The sequence below is a fragment of the Salmo trutta genome, chromosome 28 (assembly GCF_901001165.1).
Source record: "Salmo trutta chromosome 28, fSalTru1.1, whole genome shotgun sequence".
In the NCBI taxonomy this organism is placed as follows: Eukaryota; Metazoa; Chordata; class Actinopteri; order Salmoniformes; family Salmonidae; genus Salmo; species Salmo trutta.
In genome coordinates, this window is record NC_042984.1 from 41,883,686 (window position 1) to 41,905,610 (window position 21,925).

The window sequence follows — 21,925 nt, forward strand, 5'->3', positions numbered from 1 at the left end:
AAGACCACTAGAAGTCTGGCCATATGGAGAAGACCACTATAAGTCTGGCCATGTGGAGAAGATTACTAGAAGTCTGGCCATGTGGAGAAGACCACTATAAGTCTGGTTATGTGGAGAAGACCACTATAAGTCTGGTTATGTGGAGAAGACCACTATAAGTCTGGTTATGTGGAGAAGACTACTATAAGTCTGGTCATGTGGAGAAGACCACTAGAAGTCTGGCCATATGGAGAAGACCACCAGAAGTCTGGCCATATGGAGAAGACCACCAGAAGTCTGGTCATGTGAAGAAGTGCAGCTATAGTGAGGGGCAATGTCCTGGTTGGTCAGGGCCAGCATTAGGGATAATCCTGTGTTGGTGTGTACATTCTCACTCAAAATCAACATTTATTTGGCATATTCACAAGATACAGTGGGGTGTATAAGGGAATATGACATTGCATTGTACTGTGTACTATTTAAGTAACAAATTGTTTTATGCTTTCCCACAGTGCCAACAACCCCTACAGAGCCCTCTTGTCCCACTACCAACCAAGCAAGAGTTTCTCCAGGAACACCAGAGCAAAGGACTTGGTAGGAAACTTTTGTTCATACAGAATGGCTCGTTAGAAGTATTTGACCTTTTCCTGATGAAACTTGACAAATTAATATAAAAGTTAATTGACATTTGCGATAATAAGTGACTTCAATACATTTCATTGATATGATTTTTTTTCTCCCAACAGCTTCCAAACCACTGTAAAATATATTTTCCTTAACCAAACATATTGTATTTTCAGCTGTTTGAAGCTGGTGTACAAAACCCAAAAGTAAATGAAGCAATAACGAAACTTAACAACAGGAAGCATATTGCCGCTTTAACCGAGGCAGTGTTGTTCAGTGCAGTACTATTTAGTGACCGATTCGGCCATAACTAGCTAGTACCACTACAAGCTAAGTTTAGCTAGCTAGTTGTATTTGCTATACCTAAAATGTACTGTAGTCTAACGTTATAGCAAGCTAGCTAACTAGCCTCAGTGCCTCTCATTAGGTGCAAAACTGTAGAAATGGTTTGACAATAATGGCAAAGAGTAAAGGAAAGACTTTGGCTTGATGACTCGTATTAGTCTTGGAGTAACTATATCTGTATGTTGTAGCTAGCTAGCTAGCTAACATGTGTATGTGAGATGTCGCATATTCTACACTATGCCACTACAGTAGGAATACAGAGAACACCACTCATGGCAAAGGTTTTCCTAAGAATGCTGAGCTGAAGAAAAAAAATCACTATGTGGATGGGACATTTCTGCTGGGATGGAGTGAGAACATTCTATAACTGTCTGTGCCATGCTGAGAGAGAGAGAGAGACAGAGACAGCCCTCCCTCGGCCTAAACATCAGCACCACAGGTAACTTCCACAAAGTTGTGAACGATCTGAGAGACAATGTCTTCTATGCCATCAAAAGGAAAATAAAATTTGACATACCAATTATGTCGAATCAGTTATAGAACCCATTGCCCTTTATGGTTGTGAGGTACGGGGTCCGCTCACCAACCAAGAATTCACAAAATGGGAAAAACCACCAAATTGAGACAGCATGCTGAATTCAGCAAAAAATGTTCTCAGTGTACAACGTAAAACACCAAATTATGCATGCAGAGCAGAATTAATGCCGATACCGGCTAATTATCAAAATCCAGAATAGAGCCGTTAAATTCTACACCCACCTAAAAGTAAGCGATTCCAAAACCTTCCATAACGAAGCCATCACCTTACAGAGAGATTAACCTGGAGAAGAGTCCCCTAAGCAAGCTTGTACTGGGGCTCTGTTCACAAACACAAACAGACCCCACAGAGCAACACAATAAGACCCAACCAAATCATGAGAAAACAAAAAGATAATTACTTGACACATTGGAAAGAATTAACAAAAAAACTGAGCAAACTAGAAAGCTACTTGGCCATAACCATAAGGGTACACAGTGGCAGAATACCTGACCACTGTGACTGACCCAAACTTAAGGAAAGCTTTGACCATGTACAGACTCCGTGAACATAGCCTTGCTATTGAGAAAGGCCGCTGTAGGCAGACCTGGCTCAAGATAAGACAGACCATGTTCACACTGCCCACAAAATGAGGTGGAAACAGCTGCACTTCCTAACCTCCTGCCAAATGTATGACCATATTAGAGACACATATTTTCCTCAGATTACAAAGACCCACAAATAATTTCAAAAGAATCCCAATTTTGATAAACTCCCTTATCTATTGGGTGAAATCACAGCAGCAAGATTTGTGACCTGTTGCCACAAGAAAAGGGCAACCAGTGAACAAACACCATTGTAAATACAACAAATATGTAAACATCATGCAGCCATTGCTTTTCCTTTACCTTTTCCTTTACCTTTTAAATATTGGTAGTTAGTAATTCCACTAAAACGGTTTGGCTAGCTAGCTGACAAACAAACTCTGCAGATATATCTTTAAATTCATTGTTGTAAACTATTGTATCATATCTGATGGGTTACTGACCTGTCCGTCCTCAGGCTTGATCTGCTGTAGTCTCTATAACTGGACGGTCACCCTCGGATCACACTGGCACAGGATGTCCATGCACCGGATGGGCTGAGGGATGCACTCCTGTTGGACTGGAAAACAAAGAGACATTTGGTCAGTGGTTGTTTTTTTCAATGCTTTATAACCATCTTTATCTGTACAGGAAATTCATTGTTTATCATAACAAAAACACACCTTGGACAATGAGACAAGTGGTCCCTCAACACCCAATCCTTGTGCCTCATTGTTTGTTCTTGTTTTCCCAATCAACAGCTGCTTCACTGATGAGTGGGTCTTGGAGGTTTACAAGTGCACAGCAAGTCTGCACCAGCACATTACTATAACGACGCAGATAAGGTGGGTTGAATCTCAGGATTTACATTTTTTTTTTTTCAATTTTTTTTTTTTACATTTAGCAGACGCTCTTATCCAGAGCGACTTACAGTAGTGAATGCATACATTTCATACAAATCATACATTTTTTTGTTTTGTTTCTGTGCCGGCCCCCCGTGGGAATCGAACCCACAACCCTGGTGTTTCAAACACCACGCTCTACCAACTGAGCTACAGGGAAGGCTAGATTTAGAAATATTTTCGTCCAGTATCTCCTCCCATGTCCACGAGTCCTGAACGCTCTTCTCCTGGTGCTGCTCCTTCCTCCGCTGCTTGGTCCTTTTCTGGTGGGGGATTCTGTAACGGCTGTCTTCGTCATCAGACGAAACAGAGAAGTCATCGTCTGAGAAAGTGGACCAATACGCAGCGGAGTTAGTGTTCATCATTGAAGTTTAATTTACTAAAGAACACTACACAAAACAAAACAAGAAACCCGACAGCCAAACAGTCCTGTCAGGTGCAAAACACTAAACAGAAACAATTACCCACAAAACCCCAACGGAAAAACAGGCACTTATGTGTGACTCCCAATCAGCAACAACACTCTACAGCTGTGCCTGATTGGAAGCCACACAGCCAAAATCAACGAAACAAACCAACATAGAAAAATGCACATAGAACGCCCACCCAATGTAACACCCTGGCCTAACCAAAATAACGAACAAAAACCCCTCTCTATGGCCAGGGCGTTACATGATGTCACAAAGTGCTGTACAGAAACCCAGCCTAAAACCCCAAAGCTCTAGCTAGCTAACTAAATATCCCTGCCCTGGGCAAACGTTAGCTAGCATCTCACCATGTGGAGAAATATGACTACATGAACCATGAGCTAACGTTAACTAGCTGGCTAGCTCACAAAGGACTTGTCAATAATAATAGGTAACAACTGTCATTATGCTAGTCTATGCTGGTTTCCTTTTACTTGTAAGGAAGGTAATGTGCGGTGTCGTGGAAATATTGAATCAAATATTTCTCAGATGTCGGAGCTTGTGAATTGAAATAGAATTTATTACAAAAAGTAACAAAGCCGAGCAATTCCATGGAACAACTGACTCTCCATTCTTAGTACTTTGCTTTTATACAGTCTTACCCTTACATAACATTGTCACCACACTTTCATGTAAATTATTGATACCTTCTAGCCTTGGCCACCCTAATCTTGCTGCCTTTCTTATTAGGGCATAGATTCTATTGGTGGAATGACACACAGACATGCACACTCCTACTACAGGTCTAATAGTGCCTATAACTGATTAGCTAATGTTCCTGTCCAAAGGTCTTCACAAGTTCAGGCCGATGTTTCCTTCACAAGATCAGATATGGCCCAGACCAGTCACGTCTTGTTGGTCTACCTTGCCTCATCCACACAGATTCTACTTACGTTTTGTTTTCACATGTCTAATATTTAAACTTATATCAATTATTCTTTCTACTTCAAAGAGAACAGTATAGGTACTGAAAATCACCAGATGACTGGAAATTCTCTAACAGCGGCAAGTAACTACAGTTGGTGGTTACCTAGCTCATTTCATAAGCACCTAGCTAGCTAACCACAGATCTTTTACCTACCCAAAATAGATTGTTAGCAGCTAGAAAACAGGACTTACCTCATTACACGACTCCAGCAACGCCTCTCGCTTACAGAGGTTCGAAAATTATAAAATACACGTGTGCTTATTGGAATAGTGGTTACAATCCGGTACATAGCACTGAACCATACTTGCTTCTGATCGACGGAGATGCCTAAGGTTAACTAGTTAGCTACAAAGTCCAGGGTCATGCAAAACATTATAGTAGTTACACATTTTTAAGGTAGGTAATTTGAAAAATGCTAAACAACAATAAAAACGAGAAATGCACAATATAAATTATTTAAACGAGAAACTACAAAAATGATATAATATCTACTAGTTATTCTACTTGCTAGGTTACTTTCTGCTTGTCATGAGAGTTTGCATGGAGAAATATGGACTTTTTTCCTACCCTGCAACACTGCCTTGAGTTATGATGTCAAAGCTTGCAGAGGATGTGTAGTTCTGTATGATAGCCACATTAGTGGCTAATTATAATTTCATTTCGGGGGTAAATACAGGCAAATATATTGATAAAAGTGACCTTGTCCGAGAGAGATTTACACTGTTATCAAAACATCACGCCAGGGTAAGCCTACATGAAAGACAGACCTTATTTGAAGTGGTTTTAAAATCCCCTATGGGAAAAATGAATGGTGGAAAAACGATTGGAAACATTTCCGTGTTTGACTGCTAGGTTTTATGTGTATTATGACTCACACTGTGGCACTCTACTGAAACACTGTAGAATTCCATTCATTCTTATGGAGGCCTGCACTTTCTGGGAAGTGCCAATATGGCCGACTGGTGGCTTCAGAGCCTCTCACTTACCGAGACATCAGCAATCCAGGATGTATCAGGGGAGATTGTAGAAGAGAGTGCGGGGCGTAGCGGCGGAGAGGGTGTTTTCGTTTGGCTGTAACATGATACCAGTAACGGGAACACAGCTATGGGACAGTAGACATATCCTTGATTTCATGCATTTCGGCGGTAACGGTATCTGGCTCACTGCTAGGGCGACTATCAAAAAAGGATGGGTGGCGCAGAATAAATGAATGAAGGCGAATGATTTTGGAAAAACTAGCAGCAGCAATTGACAGAGAAGTTGCGCAGGCTACATAGCCGAGGGCTATCCTAATAGCCCAGTAAACCGTTTTGCATGGAGATGCACTCGCGTCAACAGCATCACGAAGAAGGTGACATATGGCGTTTGTGTCGTGTCTACGTCCCTACATTGTCTAAGATAGCAGAGTGACACGGCGTTCACGGCAAGATTTGTAGCCGCATAAGATCATTTCAAAGAATCACTTCATCGCGGACCTCATTTTGGAGGATTGGCCTATTTTTTACGGTAGGGCGGGGGTTGAAAAAAATCCAGTAGTACGCTAGTTGAAGTTGACCCCTCAGAATACCGGGAACATTTTCAGTTGAATGTGTTGCCCATTTAACTCAAACCAAATGATGAATTCGATGGTCTTTGCTGAGGCTTTGGCATCTTCGGGTGCCGCTGCGTTCCCAGTAGGAGCGCCAGCCTCTGGTGCTAGGGTGTCTAGTGCCCTACGGAACGATTTGGGTTCCAACATTCATGCCTTGAAAACCCTTAACCTGCGATTTCGATGTTTCCTAGCTAAAGTTCATGAATTGGAGCGTAGAAACAAGTTGTTAGAAAATCAACTACAGCAAGCTTTAGAGCAATCCCGCTACAGAGCCTACTTTAGCCGAGAACAAGCCACCCAAACGGGCTATTTGGACTTTTTTCTGGCTCGGTCTCGGCCACGGGTACCCGGTACGATATGGAGCTTTACCCACACAAGGAGGGTTGGGGACCGAATCGAGACTATCCACAGCCCCGGGGTGTCATGGATGCAGCCGGATGGTGTTGGAGTTCAAGTCGACACCGTCACCCCTGAACTGCGAGCCCTTTACAACGTGTTGGCTAAAGTCAAAAGAGATAGAGACGAGTACAGAAAAAAGTAAGTGATGTCGCTTTCTTTTAGCACTTTACATTGTTAAATTGTCAATCAAGCTGCTGCAAAGATACAATCAATCAAGCCATTGTCCACGTGTCTGATATGTTGTTTTTACTTAGACTATTTCACAGGTCGTTGAGAAACTTGTTGAACTTGGTTACAAGTTGTTGACAATGTGTTGCTTACGTTATTACATTTACATAGAAATAGACCTTCTGTTCAGAGGTTTGAGCTTCTTGGTGTAATGCCTTAGTCTTTGGTTGATGGTCCCAGGTTCAACTTTTTTTGAATAGATTTTTTTATTTAACTAGGCAAGTCAGTTAAGAACAAATTCTGGTTGGGCTACTCCCTGATATGCTACACTAGTGTCAGAAGTGGGATGGCGATGTTGGGAGGCCAATATAAGCATTCTTCATTGTTATGAGGCGAAAGGGGTTTGTAATAGTGAAGCGCAGGATGTGCTCTCAGAAATTAGACTGGTAGTTAACTGTACAACACCTAGAACTTCGTTAAGAGGTTTGAGACCCGCTACGCTGTTGGTCTGGCAGTTAGAACACAATCCCTAAACCCTGAATTCACTATGTGCACCAAATAATACCCCACTACTATGCAATTACAATGCAATTACACAATTACTATGGGACATGTTAACACAATGTTTTAACTAGTGTAATTACAATGTTATTACACAAGTCTGAATGTCAGTTCGTACCTCAAAAGGTTGAGTCTGTATCTTCTACCCATGCCATATTTTGTATATTGGTTAAAATAAAAAACATCAGCAAGAGTACAAAATGTTTGTCATAAAGAAAGACAGAAAAATATTGTAATTAGGTAAGAAAGTGTGTGTGTGTGGGGGGGGGGGGGTACCTCCACAATAACCAAATATACACAGTTCTAGAGAAACTATAATGTGCCTTATCAGTTTCCACAGTTAATCCTAAGGAAATTTAACAGTGAACATTCTCATCTCTGAAGAATTCCGTCCTCATTGTGAGAAGTACCACCCATTATAATCAGAGGATGTGAGTCATGCTATTTTTTATGCTTGAAAAGTTGGGGAATGCTTCTTTAGCAGTATGAGGCAGTTTGCCTTGAGGATGTTACCCATTTGTTCCTGTCTGGACTGGGAATGAAAAGGCAGCATGCCATCAGACACTCATCAGCCCAAAAACTCACTCACTCACTCACTCACTCACTCACTCACTCACTCACTCACTCACTCACTCACTCACTCACTCACTCACTCACTCACTCACTCACCAACCACCCATCCACCCACCCAACACACTCTCTCTCTCTCTCTCTCTCCCTCTCATGCTCTCTCTCTCTCTCTCTCTCTCTCCCCCTCTCATGCTCTCTCTCCCTCTCATGCTCTCTCTCTCTCATGCTCTCTCTCTCTCTCTCTCTCTCATGCTCTCTCCCTCTCATGCTCTCTCCCTCTCATGCTCTCTCTCCCTCTCATGCTCTCTCTCTCTCATGCTCTCTCTCTCTCATGCTCTCTCATGCTCTCTCCCTCTCATGCTCTCTCTCTCATGCTCTCTCCCTCTCTCTCTCCCTCTCTCTCGTGCTCTCCCTCTCTCTCGTGCTCTCCCTCTCGCTCCCTCTCTCTCCCTCTCTCATGCTCTCTCGCTCTCTCTCGTGCTCTCTCTCCCCTCTCTCTCCCTCTCTCTCGTGCTCTCTCTCTCCCTCTCTCATGCTCTCTCTCTCTCTCTCGTGCTCTCTCTCCCCTCTCTCTCCCTCTCTCTCGTGCTCTCTCTCTCCTTCTCTCTCTCTCGCTCCCTCTCTCCCTCTCTCATGCTCTCTCTCCCTCTCATGCTCTCTCTCTCTCTCTCTCTCTCGTGCTCTCTCTCTCAAGGGAGTGAATAACAAGGATTCCTCACAAAATCGCAATTCCAGACTGTCATGAAAGTATGTTCTTACTGAGTGGTAGGGACTATACGTTGGATCATTTTTGTATATATATATATATATATATAATATATAATATATATATCAGACCTATTGTATATGATTATGCTGAGTATGCTATTATATGTTATTGTATAAATAAATAAAACGTCATTTTGAAAAGCAACTTTTTTTTACAATTTACCCCAACACCAAAATGTAGCCTAGCCGTAGCAGCCTTTTGGTACAACCCATAACATAAGAAAAACAATTCACTGATCATCTGACCATATTACGCTACTGAAAATACAGTAAATGTTCTTGACCCTACATATATACTACCGTTCAAAAGTTTGGTGGTCTCATAGAAATGTCCTTGTTTTTGAAAGAAAAGCCATTTCTTTTGTCCATTTAAAATAACATCAAATTGATCAGAAATACAGTGTAGACAATGTTAATGTTGTAAATGACTATTGTAGCTGGAAACTGAAGATTTTTAATGGAATATCTACATAGGCGTACAGAGGCCCATTATCAGCAACCATCACTCCTGTGTTCCAATGGCACGTTGTGTTAGCTAATCCAAGTTTATCATTTTAAAAGGCTAATTGACCATTAGAAAACCCTTTTGCAATTATGTTAGCACAGCTGAAAACTGTTGTTCTGATTAAAGAAGCAATAAAACTGGCCTTCTTTAGACTAGTTGTGTATCTGGAGCATCAGCATTTGTGGGTTCGATTACAGGCTCAAAATGCCCAGAAACAAATACATTTCTTCTGAAACTCGTCAGTCTATTCTTGTTCTGAGAAATTAAGGCTATTCCATGCGAGAAATTGCCAAAAACCTGAAGATATCGTACAGCGCTGTGTACTACTCCCTTCACTGAACAGCGCAAACTGTCTCTAACCAAAATAGAAAGAGGAGTGGGAGGCCCCGGTGCACAACAGTCTTCAATATTCCCAGTTAAGAAGTTTTAGGTTGTAGTTATTATAGGAATTATAGGACTATTTCTCTGTATACCATTTGTATTTCATATACCTTTGACTATTAGATGTTCTCATAGGCACTATAGTATTGCCAGCCTAATCTCAGGTGTTGATAGGCTTGAAGTCATAAACAGCGCTGTGTTTCAAGCATTGCGAAGAGCTGCTGGCAAACGCAGGAAAGTGCTGTTTGAATGAATGCTTACGAGCCTGCTGCTGCCTACCACCGCTCAGTCAGACTGCTCTATCAAATATCAAATCATAGACTTAATTATAATATAATAAACACACAGAAATATGAGACTTAGGTCATTAATATGGTCAAATCCGGAAAGTATAATTTAGAAAACAAAACGTTTATTCTTTCAGTGAAATACGGAACCATTCCATATTTCATCGAACGTGTGGCAACCCTAAGTCTAAATATTGCTGTTACATTGCACAACCTTCAATGTTATGTCATAATTATGTAAAATTCTGGCCAATGAATTACTGTCTTTGTTAGGAAGAAATGGTCTTCACACGAGCCTGGCGGCCCAAACTGCTGCATATACCCTGATGCGAATGCGCTTTTGTTAAATCATCACCCGTTTGGGGAAGTAGGCTGTGATTCGATGACAAATTAACAGGCACCGCATTGATTATATGCAACACAGGACAAGCTAGTTAACCTAGTAATACCATCAACCATGTGTAGTTAACTAGTGATTATGTGAAGATTGATTGTTTTTTATAAGATAACTTTAATGCTAGCTAGCAATTTACCTTGGCTCCTTGCTGCACTTGCGTAACAGTTGGTCAGCCTGCCACGCAGTCTCCTCGTGGACTGCAATGTAATCGGCATCCAAAAATACAGATTACCGATTGTTATGAAAACTCGAAATCGGCCCTAATTAAATCGGCCATACCGGTCGACCTCTGATGTCTACGCTGTATTTCTGATCAATTTGATGTTATTTTAAATGGACAAAAAATTAGCTTTTCCTTTCAAAAACAAGGACATTTCTAAGTGACCCCGAACTTTTGAACGGTGGTGTAGGTTCAGATCTGCCAGTGTTTAGTTCATTCTAATGTCGTGGTTACAGGTCGTTGTCTTTCACTCTCATACAGGTTTAGTCGCATGTCATGTCACTCCACACTGACCCTTCCTCTGATAGGTCTGGAATAATATAGTAGGTCGGAGGAGGAGGAGCAGAAGTATCCCGTTGCCTCTCTGCTGGGCTCAAGTGCTCCTTGCCCTGTCGTTCTCCAGTGGAATGCATTCTCAGGGTTATTTATCCCTGCGTAGGAATTCCAGTGCCAATGTCATTCACATGTTTTTATTCATAATATAGGCTATTTATTAAAGCATTAAGGACACACACACACATAAACACACTGAGGTGTATTAATCAGATATTATGAAAGAGGGGTCTCTTGTTTTCCCTCTCTGTGCCTCTGATGATTCAAACCTAATTGACCAATGGGTGTTCATGGTCGATTTCTCTCAAAGTGCCCGTCAGTAGGAATAACCAGGATACAGGTCCTATTTATAAACCTGGATTGTGGAATACTAGCTGTTATGCAATGCACGGGCTTTCAGCAATGTAGTTTCTGACGTAACTGGCTAACAAACCATTGGCATATGACGTGCCAAACTGAACATGGCGGTGTGGCTCAGTTGGTAGAGCGGGGTGTTGGCAATGCCAGGTTTGTGGTTTCAATTCCCATTGGACTCAACAATGCAAAAATATATTCACACACTACTGTAAGGTGCTTTGGATAAAAATATCTGCTAAATGGCCTATATTTGGGCTTCGTTTGTGTTTGAAGGTTTGGAGCCATATGTACTTCAGAGTTGTGGTGTGTTAACTTTGTGAAGCTTTAACAGCGGCCCATTGTTTCAACAAACAGAGAAGCCTGTGTTTTAAAAATAAAGAGTGCTGAGAGAATGAGCTGACTTGGATGACAAAGTGTTATTGTTAGTGCTACCAATTAGGTTTATTTGACAAAGAGGGCATTGGAGTGGCGTTGTTGACCTGTGAACAGTGAATTTCAGGTTCAAAGTGCAAACACGATTTTGTTTGGACACTTGATGTTGTACATTTGAAATGTTTTTTTTTTGTTTTGTTTGAAGCCTGTTGATATTCATTAGGATTATACTTTAAATTATATTATACTCGATACTTTCAAGCAACTGAATTGGAATGTTCAGGTAGTACCGCCCTGTTTCACTCTGTTTGAAAAGGTCTCCCTAATGAACACGATAGTGGTGCGAGCTGTTTGTTCACCTGCACCCACCCGCAATTGCTAATAACCCACCCATAACCACCCAACTATATGTGATAAAGTGAAAACCTGAGGCCTTAACCCGCTAATATAGAAAATGCGCTGTAGGCTACAGTCGAAGACGGCAGAATGATTTTTGGACAGGGGGTGCAGGATTTTTTTTGCCTAATTTAGATATTTTTCTGTTTATAATCTCCAACATTTTGGTAGGCCATTTGTTAGTCAACGTGTCTATAATTAGATACAGTTGAAGTCGGAAGTTTACATCCACTTAGGTTGGAGTCATTAAAACTCGTTTTTCAACCACTCCACAAATTTCTTGTTAACAAACTATAGTTTTGGCAAGTCAGTGAGGACATCTACTTTGTGCATGACACAAGTCATTTTTCCAACAGTTGTTTACAGACAGATTATTTCACTTATAATTCACTGTATCACAATTCCAGTGGGTCAGAAGTTTACATACACTAAGTTGACTGTGACTTTAAACAGCTTGGAAAATTCCAGAAAATGACGTCATGGCTTTAGAAGCTTCTGATAGGCTAATTGACATCATTTGAGTCAATTGGAGGTGTACCTGTGGATGTATTTCAAGGCCTACCTTCAAACTCAGTGCCTCCTTGCTTGACATCATGGGAAAATCAAAAGAAATCAGCCAAGACCCCAGAAACATTTTTGTAGGCCTCCACAAGTCTGGTTCATCCTTGGGAGCAATTTCCAAACGCCGGAAGGTACCACGTTCATCTGTACAAACAATAGTACGCAAGTATAAACACCATGGGACCACAGAGCCGTCATACCGCTCAGGAAGGAGACACGTTCTGTCTCCTAGAGATGAACGTAGTTTGGTGCGAAAAGTGCAAATCAATCCCAGAACAACAGCAAAGGACCTTGTAAAGATGCTGGAGGAAACAGGTACAAATGTATCTATATCCACAGTAAAACCAGTCTTATATCGACATAACCTGAAAGGCCGCTCAGCAAGGAAGAAGCCACTGCTCCAAAACTGCCATAAAAAAAGCCAGACTACGGTTTGCAACTGCAAATGGGGACAAAGATTGTACTTTTTGGAGAAATGTCCTCCGGTCTGATGAAATAAAAACAGAACTGTTTGGCCATAATGGCCATCGTTATGTTTGGAGGAAAAAGGGGGAGGCTAAATGGCAAAATGGCTTAAGGACAACAAAGCCAAGGTATTGGAGTGGCCATCACAAAGCCCCGACCTCAATCCTATAGAAAATCTGTGGGCAGAACTGAAAAGGCATGTGCGAGCAAGGAGGTCTACAAACCTGACTCAGTTACACCAGCTCTGTCAGGAGGAATGGGCCAAAATTCACCCAACTTATTGTGGGAAGCTTGTGGAAGGCTACCCGAAACATTTGACCCAAGTTAAACAATTTAAAGGCAATGCTACCAAATACTAATTGAGTGTATGTAAACTTCTGACCCACTGGGAATGTGATGAAAGAAATAAAAGCTGAAATAAATAATTCTCTCTATTATTATTCTGACATTTCACATTCTTAAAATAAAGTGGTGATCCTAACTGACCTAAAACAGGGACTTTTTACTAGGATTAAATGTCAGGAATTGTGAAAAACTGAGTTTAAATGTATTTGGCTAAGGTCCGACTTCAACTGTACATGCAGCTTCTCTTCTGTCATTATATGTTGCCCTAGAAGACTAAATAAACCCTTGCTCACCAGAATAACGCCATAAATCGATAGAATGAATGCTCCAATCTACAGTAGTTGACATCTGTGAAGTTTCTTTCTGTAATCTCTGCTTCTTTCGAGAAACATAGACGTTTAGGGACCAGGGATTAAATGTAACAGTACAAAAGCGGGAAAGATTTTCTATGCAAAATGTCCAAATTACATCAGTTTGACCACTTGTAAGGAAATAGAGAGCCTTGAAAACGACCCATGTTTTTGATAAGATTTCAGTTCAGTTTGGATGCATGTTTTATGTGGTTAAAATACTATCAGCTTTTGTTATGCTGGTAAAGAAAGCACCTCTTACAGATGGTATCTAATTGCACGTTGGCATTCTCTCAAGACGCTGAAATAAATAAATCATACTTCTCCAATCCTCTTCCTGAGTCAACATTTTGTTTACATTTGGTGTATCATTTTACCTCAAGAAATTCTTAATTATTAAGGAGTACATATTAAGGCTATGCGAGAGGTTATAGACCTGCAGTCAGTGTCCAGATTTAAGTTTCCATTTAACCCATCCAAACAGTAGGTTACAGTCCCGTTGACGTGCCATGGGCCTATTTGAAGTCCCCGTCTTGCGACTGTCAAATTTGTAAAGCGCCTCATAATCATCACACATAACATAACACTGCAATCATCTTCATTTACCACTTCATCAAATCTTTCGCAAACATTACTTTTCTGGCCCTCCCTTCTCTTTATTTTAAACTCTCCATTTCGCAGCTTTACTCTTATTGAATTAAACACCAACTTTTTTGCCTCCGTGGGTTGACGTTAACTTTTTCTGCCTGTCCCCAAAAGTATTTTGCGATTTGCGTGTAGGCTATTTAGTTAGGTCCTAAAGTTTAGGCTTACGCACTAATGCCAGATAGCCTAAAATAATACTCTATGTAGCCTGTAGATATAAATTGCACCAGAATTAAACATTTATCAATTTGTTTTAAGGAATAGTTTTCTCTTTATTCAACCCGCCCTTCATCCACCGCGGATATAATCAAATATGACCTTGTGGACATCGACACCACTCTGCTCTTACCATGCCTGGCGTATGCCAGTGTGTTGCTGATGGGCTGCACAAAGAAGCAGCAAGCCACACTGGATAGGGTACAGAAAAGGTTACAGAAAAGAGCAAGCAAGATAATAACCAAAAACAGAGACATCCCATTGACCCTTCCACCACAGTCACAGCAGTAAGATTGGTCACTGACATGCACCAACCTGACCACCCTCTCTCTACATGATGTCCTACCACAGAGAAGGGGAGACAGCGCTGGCAGAGTCCTCCACAACCAGAACCAACTGTCCAGCATCAAAGCACGAACGAATAGACTGAAAAATTCGACCATAGCCACTGACACCAGACTTTTTCATAACCAAATAGACGTTTCTACTGTAATTGGTTGGGACCTATTCAATTGAATGTAGTATCCTGTGTATTTTAAGCATTTAACTAAATGTAACTGCATTCTGCATAATTCAGTCTCGTCGACTGCAAGCATGAATGAAATAAATCAAAATCAGGGTTGTGAGTCAACCCGCACATCACTAGAACACAACCCTGATCAAGGACCACATAGGGATCACCGACCTGGTTATTATAAATCAGGGTTGTGAGTCAACCCGCGCATCACTAGAACACAACCCTGATCAAGGACCACATAGGGATCACTGACCTGGTTATTATAACACTACATCAAATCCAACTTTATTTGTCACATGCGCCGAATAAAACAAGTGTAGACCTTACCGTGAAATGCTTACTTACAAGCCCTTAACCAACAGTGCAGTTCAAGAAAGCGTTAAGAAAATATTTAACAAATAAACGAAAGTAAAAAATAATAAAAAGTAACACAATAAAATAACGATAATGAGGCTATATACAGGGGGTACCGGCACTGACTCAATGTGCGGGGGTACAGGTTAGTCAAGGTAATTTATTAATGGAGATAGGGGTGAAGTGACTATGCATAGATAATAAACAGTGAGTGGCAGCAGTGTACAAAACAAATGGAGGGGGGGGTCAATGTAAATAGTCCGGTGGCCATTTGATTCATTGTTCAGCAGTCTTATGGCTTGGGGGTAGATGCTGTTAAGGAGCCTTTTGGCCCTAGACTTGGCGCTCCGGTACCACTTGCCGTGCAGTAGCAGAGAAAACAGTCTATTACTTGGGTGACTGGAGTCTCTGACAATTTTTTGGGATTTCCTCTGACACCGCCTAGTATATAGGTCCTGGATGGCAGGAAGATTGGCCCCAGTGATGTACTGGGCCATACGCCCTACCCTCTGTAGCGCCTCATGGTCAGATGCCGAGCAGTTGCCATATCAGGCGGTGATGCAACCGGTCAGGATGCTCTCGATGGTGCAGCTGTAGAACTTTTAGAGGATCTGGGGACCCATGCAAAATCTTTTCAGTCACATGAGGGGGAAAAGGTGTTGTCGTGCCCTCTTCACGACTGTCTTGGTGTGTTTGGACCATGATAGTTCGTTGGTGATGTGGACACCAAGGAACTTGAAACTCTCGACCCGCTCCACTTGAGCCCCGTCGATGTTAATGGGGTTCTGTTCGGCCTGCCTTTTCCTGTAGTCAACGATCAGCTCCTTTGTCTTGCTGACATTGAGGGAGAGGTTGTTGTCCTGGCACCACACTGCAAGGTCTTTGACTGTCTCATCGTTGTCGGTGTTTGGCCACACAGTCGTGGGTGAACAGGGAGTACAGGAGGGGACTAAGTACACACCCCTGAGGGACCCCAGTGTTGAGGATCAGTGTGGCAGATGTGTTGTTGCCTACCCTTACCACCTGGGGGCGGCCCGTCAGGAAGTCCAGGATCCAGTTGCAGAGGGAGGTGTTTAGTCCCAGGGTCCTTAGCTTAGTGATGAGCTTCGTGGGCACTATGGTGTTGAACGCTGAGCTGTAGTCAATGAATAGCATTCTCACATAGGTTTTCCTTTTGTCTAGGTGTGAAAGGGCAGTGTGGAGTGTGACTGAGATTGCTTCATCTGTGGATCTGTTGGGGCGTTATGCGAATTGGAGTGGGTCTAGGGTGTCCGGGAGGATGTTGTTGATGTGAGCCATGACCAGCCTTTCAATGCACTTCATAGCTACCGATGTGAGTGCTACGGGGCGGTATTCATTTAGGCAGGTTACCTTTGCTTGGGCACAAGGACTATGGTGGTCTGCTTGAAACATGTAGGTATTACAGACTCAGTCAGGGAGAGGTTGAAAATGTCAGTGAAGACACTTGCCAGTTGGTCTGCTCATGCTTTGAGTACACGTCCTGGTAATCCGTCTGTCCCCACGGCTTTGTGAATGCTCACAAAGCACCAGCTGGTGCTCTCGTGCATGCTTTAGTGTTGCTTGCCTCGAAACGAGCATAAAAGGCATTTAGCTCGTCTGGTAGGCTTGCGTCACTGGGCAGCTCGCGTCTGGGTTTCCCTTTGTAGTCCGTAATAGTTTTCAAGCCATGCCACATGCAACGAGTGTCAGAGCCGTTGTAGTAGGATTCAATCTTAATCCTGTATTGACGCTTTGCTGGTTTGATGGTTTGTCTGAGGGCATAGCAGGATTTCTTATAAGCGTCCGGATTACTGTCCCGCTCCTTGAAAGCGGCAGCTCTAGCCTTTAGCCCAATGTGGATGTTTCCTTTGATCCATGGCTTCTGGTTGGGATATGTACGTACAGTCACTGTGTGGGGACGGCGTCATCGATGCACGTATTGATAAAGCCGATGACAGGTGGTATACTCCTCAATGCCATTGGATGAATCCCGGAACATATTCCAGTCTGTGCTAGCAAAACTGTCTTGTAGCGTAGCATCCGCGTCATCTGACCACTTCCGTATTGAGCGAGTCACTGGTACTTCCTGCTTTAGTTTTTGATTGTAAGCAGGATTCAGGAGGGTAAAATTATGGTCAGATTTGCCAAATGGAGGGCGAGCGAGAGCTTTGTATGCGTCTCTGTGTGTGAAGTAAAGGTGGTCTAGAGTTGTTTTCCCTCTGGTTGCACATGTGACATGCTGGTAGAAATGAGGTTAAAGGGATCTAAGTTTGCCTGCATTAAAATCCTCGGCCACTAGGAGCGCCGCTTCTGGATGAGCCTTATCGAGTTGGTTGAGTGCGGTCTTACTGGCAGCATCGTTTTGTGGTGGTAAATAGACGGAAACGAATAATATAGATGAGAACTCTCTTGGTAGATAGTCTGGTCTACAGCTTACCATAAGCTACTCTACCTCAGGTGAGCAATACCTCGAGACTTCTTTAATATTAGACATTGTGTACCAGCAGGAAAATCCGGCCAGGTCTATATTATCCATGTCGTCGTTCAGCCACAACTCTGGGAAACATAAGATATTACAGTGCAAACTATCTGATGACTGCCTCCTCTAAATACATCCCATATTCTTCCAAAAAGGCATAGCCTATATTTTATTTGTTGAAATTGTCAGAGTGGCTTGAAATATTACAGATTGTTCTTAAGAGTGACCAATATTCAAACCCTCAGCACATGCCCCATCCTCATCCAGTGGATGGTGATATTAGGGATGGATGTGTTGTTTTGTTAATGTTAGGGGAGTCTAGCCAGCACTGCGTCCTGGCTCCTGGCACAAGGACCTGCCTCCTAATGGGATTGGTGTCTGTCTGTGTAACCAACCCGCTCCCCACCCCACCCCAGGCCGTCCTGCAGAGCGAGATGGAGGCTGCACTTCTTAATTCAACCCCCATCCTATTTTGGAGTCTTTGTGAGTCATCAAAAATAGATGTGTTAGGAATTTACCATCATAACGTTCCATGTACTTTGAAAATGAATGTTTCCGATTGTCATATACTGTATATCAGCTAAGTTTATGCAGGCGCTTTAAACTTTTTGAACTACAGTTTTGACCTAGCTAGTTTACTGAGTAGGTGGCAGTAGTTAAACAATGACAGCACACATTCAAAAAAGTCCCCTACACCAAAGGCAACTTTGCAGATCAAAAAGAAGACGATTTTCTTAATTTTGTGTTTTCAGTAACATTTTTCTTTGAAGATTATTCACTACATGAACAACAACATCGAACATCTCATTCCAAAATGATGGACATTAATATGGAGTTGGTTTGCTTTGCTGCTATAACAGCCTCCACTTTTCTGGGAAGTTTTTCCACTAGATGTTGGAACATTGCTGCAGGGACTTGCTTCCATTCAGCCACAAGAGCATTAGTGAGGTTGGGCAATTAGGCCTGGTTCACAGTCGGCGTTCCAATTCATCCCAAAGGTGTTTGATGGGTTTGAGATCAGGGCTCTGTGCAAGTCAAGTTATTCCACACTGATCTCGACAAACCATTTCTGTATAGACCTCGCTTTGTGCACTGGAGCATTGTCATGCTGAAACAGGAAAGGGACTTCCCCAAACTGTTGCCACAAAGTTGGAAGCACAGAATCGTCTAGAATGTAATTGTATGCTGTAGCGTTAAAATTTCCCTTCACTGGAACTAAGGGGCCTAGCCCGAACCATGAAAAACAGCCCCAGACCATTAGTCCTCCACCAAACTTTACAGTTGGCACTATGCATTGGGGCAGGTAGAGTTCTCCTGGCATCCGCCAAACCCAGATTCGTCCGTCGGACTGCCAGAGGGTGAAGCGTGATTTACCACTCCAGCCGACGCTTGGCATTGCGCATGGTGATTTTAGGCTTGTATGCGCGGCTGCTCGACCATGGAAACCCATTTCATAATGCTCCCGACGAACAGTTCTTGTGCTGACGTTGCTTCCAGAGGCAGTTTGGAACTCGGTAGGGAGTGTTCAGCACTCGGTGGTCCCGTTCTGTGAGCTTGTGTGGCCTACCACTTCGCGGCTGAGCCGTTGTTGCTCGTAGATGTTTCCGCTTCACAATAACAGCACTTACAGTTGACCGGGGCAGCTCTAGCAGGGCAGAAATTTGACAAACTGACTTGTTGGAAAGGTGGACAAGTTGAAAGTCACTGAGCTCTTCTGTAAAGCCATTCTATTGCCAATGTTTTTGTCTATGGAGATTGCATGGCTGTGTGCTCGGTTTTATACACCTGTCAGCAACGAGTGTGGCTGAAATAGCCAAATCCACTAATTTGAAGGGGGGTCCACATAATTGTGTATATATAGTGTATATAAAACGGCACCATTGAAGTCAAATGGCCTTTGTTAAATAAACTATCGTGGTGGACGTGTAGCTCAGGCGGTAGAGCATGGAGCTTGCAACGCCAGGGTGGATTTGATTCCTGCTAGGGCCACCCAGCTATAAAATGTATGCACGCATGACTGTAAGTTGCTTTGGATAAAAGTGTCTGCTAAATGGCATACATAAGTAGTATAGGCAAGCAGATCCATGTCGACAAGTTAAAAACATCCTTGGTGTTTTCAGATGAGCTACAGAATATCCTACACATTTTGCCTCAAGGTTTTTTCATTTTGTTCACAAGCATGGGGAACCACAGAGGTGAATCTCAGTCACAGTTTGACTGTATATTTACAGAGTCAACAGCTATCTCTCCACGGATCTGCTCTCCAGAAGAACAAGGAGTTCTTCAACTGATAAATGTCTGTACAAAGGAGAGAAGCCCACTGATCTAGAATTATGGCTCGGCCATAGAGTAGCCTAACTGTGTAAATGACAGAAAAAGAGAGAGAGAGACAATCTGAAATGCATGTTAGGCCAAAACAACGCACTCGTAACTGAATCACGTGGCGATTCTTGGAGTCGTTAGCATATGTGGCAGTGGCAGCCTATGTTAGTCATATATCTCAGCTATCTTTACATGCATCGCTTACCTACCACACACAGGCACACGAATCAATGTAGTCTCTTAAATTAGCCCGTCTCCTGATGCTTCAAAGTGATAGGGGGCAACTGAGTGCATAGTGTTCGTTGACAGTGAGACCATGCTCTTTTCCTTGTCCACTTTGTAGCGTTCCCCGAAAGAGAGCCACGGTTTTCTGTTTGTCTGAGTATACAAGGATAATTGTCCAGCAAGTGACATCTGTGACAACCTTATGAAGGCATTACGTTGAAACCCTCGACACACTTAAATGACGCGCTAGAGAACGGCGAAAGCAAGTGACGTCTATGACAACCATATTGACAATAGGCCTTTTGATGATACAGTGAAATAAAGTGTTTAAGAACAATGAATGGTTGACATTGTAACTGAGCAAAATAAAGTGCGGCTATCTTCCTTGTCTCCCAATCGCTGTAAGTAATGTTTGCCCAAAGGATGGTAAATAGTTATAGCAAAGAGAACAGTCCAATGTTATTTGCTTAGTAACCTTACAGTGTTGATCTATCTCTCCCTCTAAGTCTACATAGGCTGCTGTCATCACTGTCCGTACAAGGCGTATTACACTGATATAAAAGCAGATGTACATAACAGACAAGAGCCAATATCAACATAACAAGCGCGCATGGCTTTGGGGAAGCGGAAACTCAACTTTGACAAGTTACCTCATTGGTACCTTTTTGATGTATGACTGATACAGTGTAATAATTCATAATGACTTGAGCATTTGTCTAAAGTTGGTCACATTGTTTCCGAGACTCAGTGAGAAGGTCAAAGGTACAGTAGGCGTCAGCCACGCCTGCGTGATGAGGAACCTTGCCAGAGACCTGAAACTCCCGGAGCTAATGCCTAGGTTTTAGCTCATCAAGCTAACACGGTCTTGTGTTTGCGCTGGAGACCTGAGTTCGAACCCAGTCATTCCACATGGTCTGTTGAGCCTCAGCCAAAGCGACTCTCCATTGAACAGCAAGACTAGACAGAGGAAAGCACAGTGTTTACTACATAGCAACAAAGCTGTGGACAGTTACAGACTTCCCTGACATTGTATCACTGTCCTCCATGCATTTAGTGGACAACAGAGAACAAAGAAAAGGGCTGAATGAGTAGGAAAGACTTCTGGCTTCCAGGTTGATGATTTCACATGGTTAGTTGATTGCTTGCGCTACTAAGGTGACTGTGAGTAAACAGGCTACAGGGGTGTCTGCTCAAGTGATCTGTGTTAGGATTTATACAGGGCTGACCCTGGGACTGGGTGTGTGTGTGTGTGTGTGTGTGTGTGTGTGTGTGTGTGTGTGTGTGTGTGTGTGCGTGTGCGTGTGTGTGTGTGTTTGTGATGTGTTCCAGATGGGAGGAGGAGCTGTCTAAGCGCCAGCAGATGGAGGCCATGGTGGAGACACTACAGGAGGTGAGAGCTCGCCATTTTAAATCATCACACCTGTACCATACTCCCTCTTCTAGCTCACCGCATCCCAATACTTCTCCTGAAGTATCCAGGCATGGGCAAGAGGGAGTTTTCAACATATTTCTTATAACGGTACTTTTCCTTTTAAATCCAAAGTTCAAATGTCATTGGCCATTAAAGCTAGAATCCTTAGTTGTTATTAGTATACACAGGGTACAAAACATTAAGAACACCTTCCTAATGTTGAGTTGCACCCCCCTTTGGCCTCAGAATAGCCTCAATTCTTCGGGGCATGGATTCTACAAAGCGTTCCATACTTTTTTTTGTCTTTCCAATTCACCCTCTGAATGGCATACATTATTATAATATATTTCTCAATTGTCTCAAGGCTTAAAAATCCTTCTTTAA

The 21,925-nt window shown here is 42.6% G+C and overlaps 1 protein-coding gene and 1 non-coding gene across 3 annotated transcripts in view; one reads left to right on the forward strand and one right to left on the reverse strand.

Moving 5' to 3' along the window:
• Positions 1-3,038: 3,038 nt before the first annotated feature.
• Positions 3,039-3,114, reverse strand: trnas-uga (transfer RNA serine (anticodon UGA)). Its single transcript has one exon. It is a non-coding gene; the product is annotated as a tRNA-Ser (tRNA).
• A 2,120-nt stretch (positions 3,115-5,234) lies between these two features.
• LOC115166266 (intermediate filament family orphan 2) overlaps positions 5,235-21,925 on the forward strand; it is a 39,960-nt gene continuing 23,269 nt past the window's right edge. The window contains exons 1-2 of one of the 2 annotated variants that reach the window (XM_029720106.1): positions 5,235-6,474; positions 21,460-21,520. In XM_029720106.1, coding sequence (XP_029575966.1) covers positions 5,933-6,474; positions 21,460-21,520 — 603 coding nt within the window. In that variant the 5' untranslated portion in view covers positions 5,235-5,932. The remainder of the gene's footprint in view (positions 6,475-21,459; positions 21,521-21,925) is intronic. The other variant, XM_029720107.1, reaches the window with a different exon arrangement.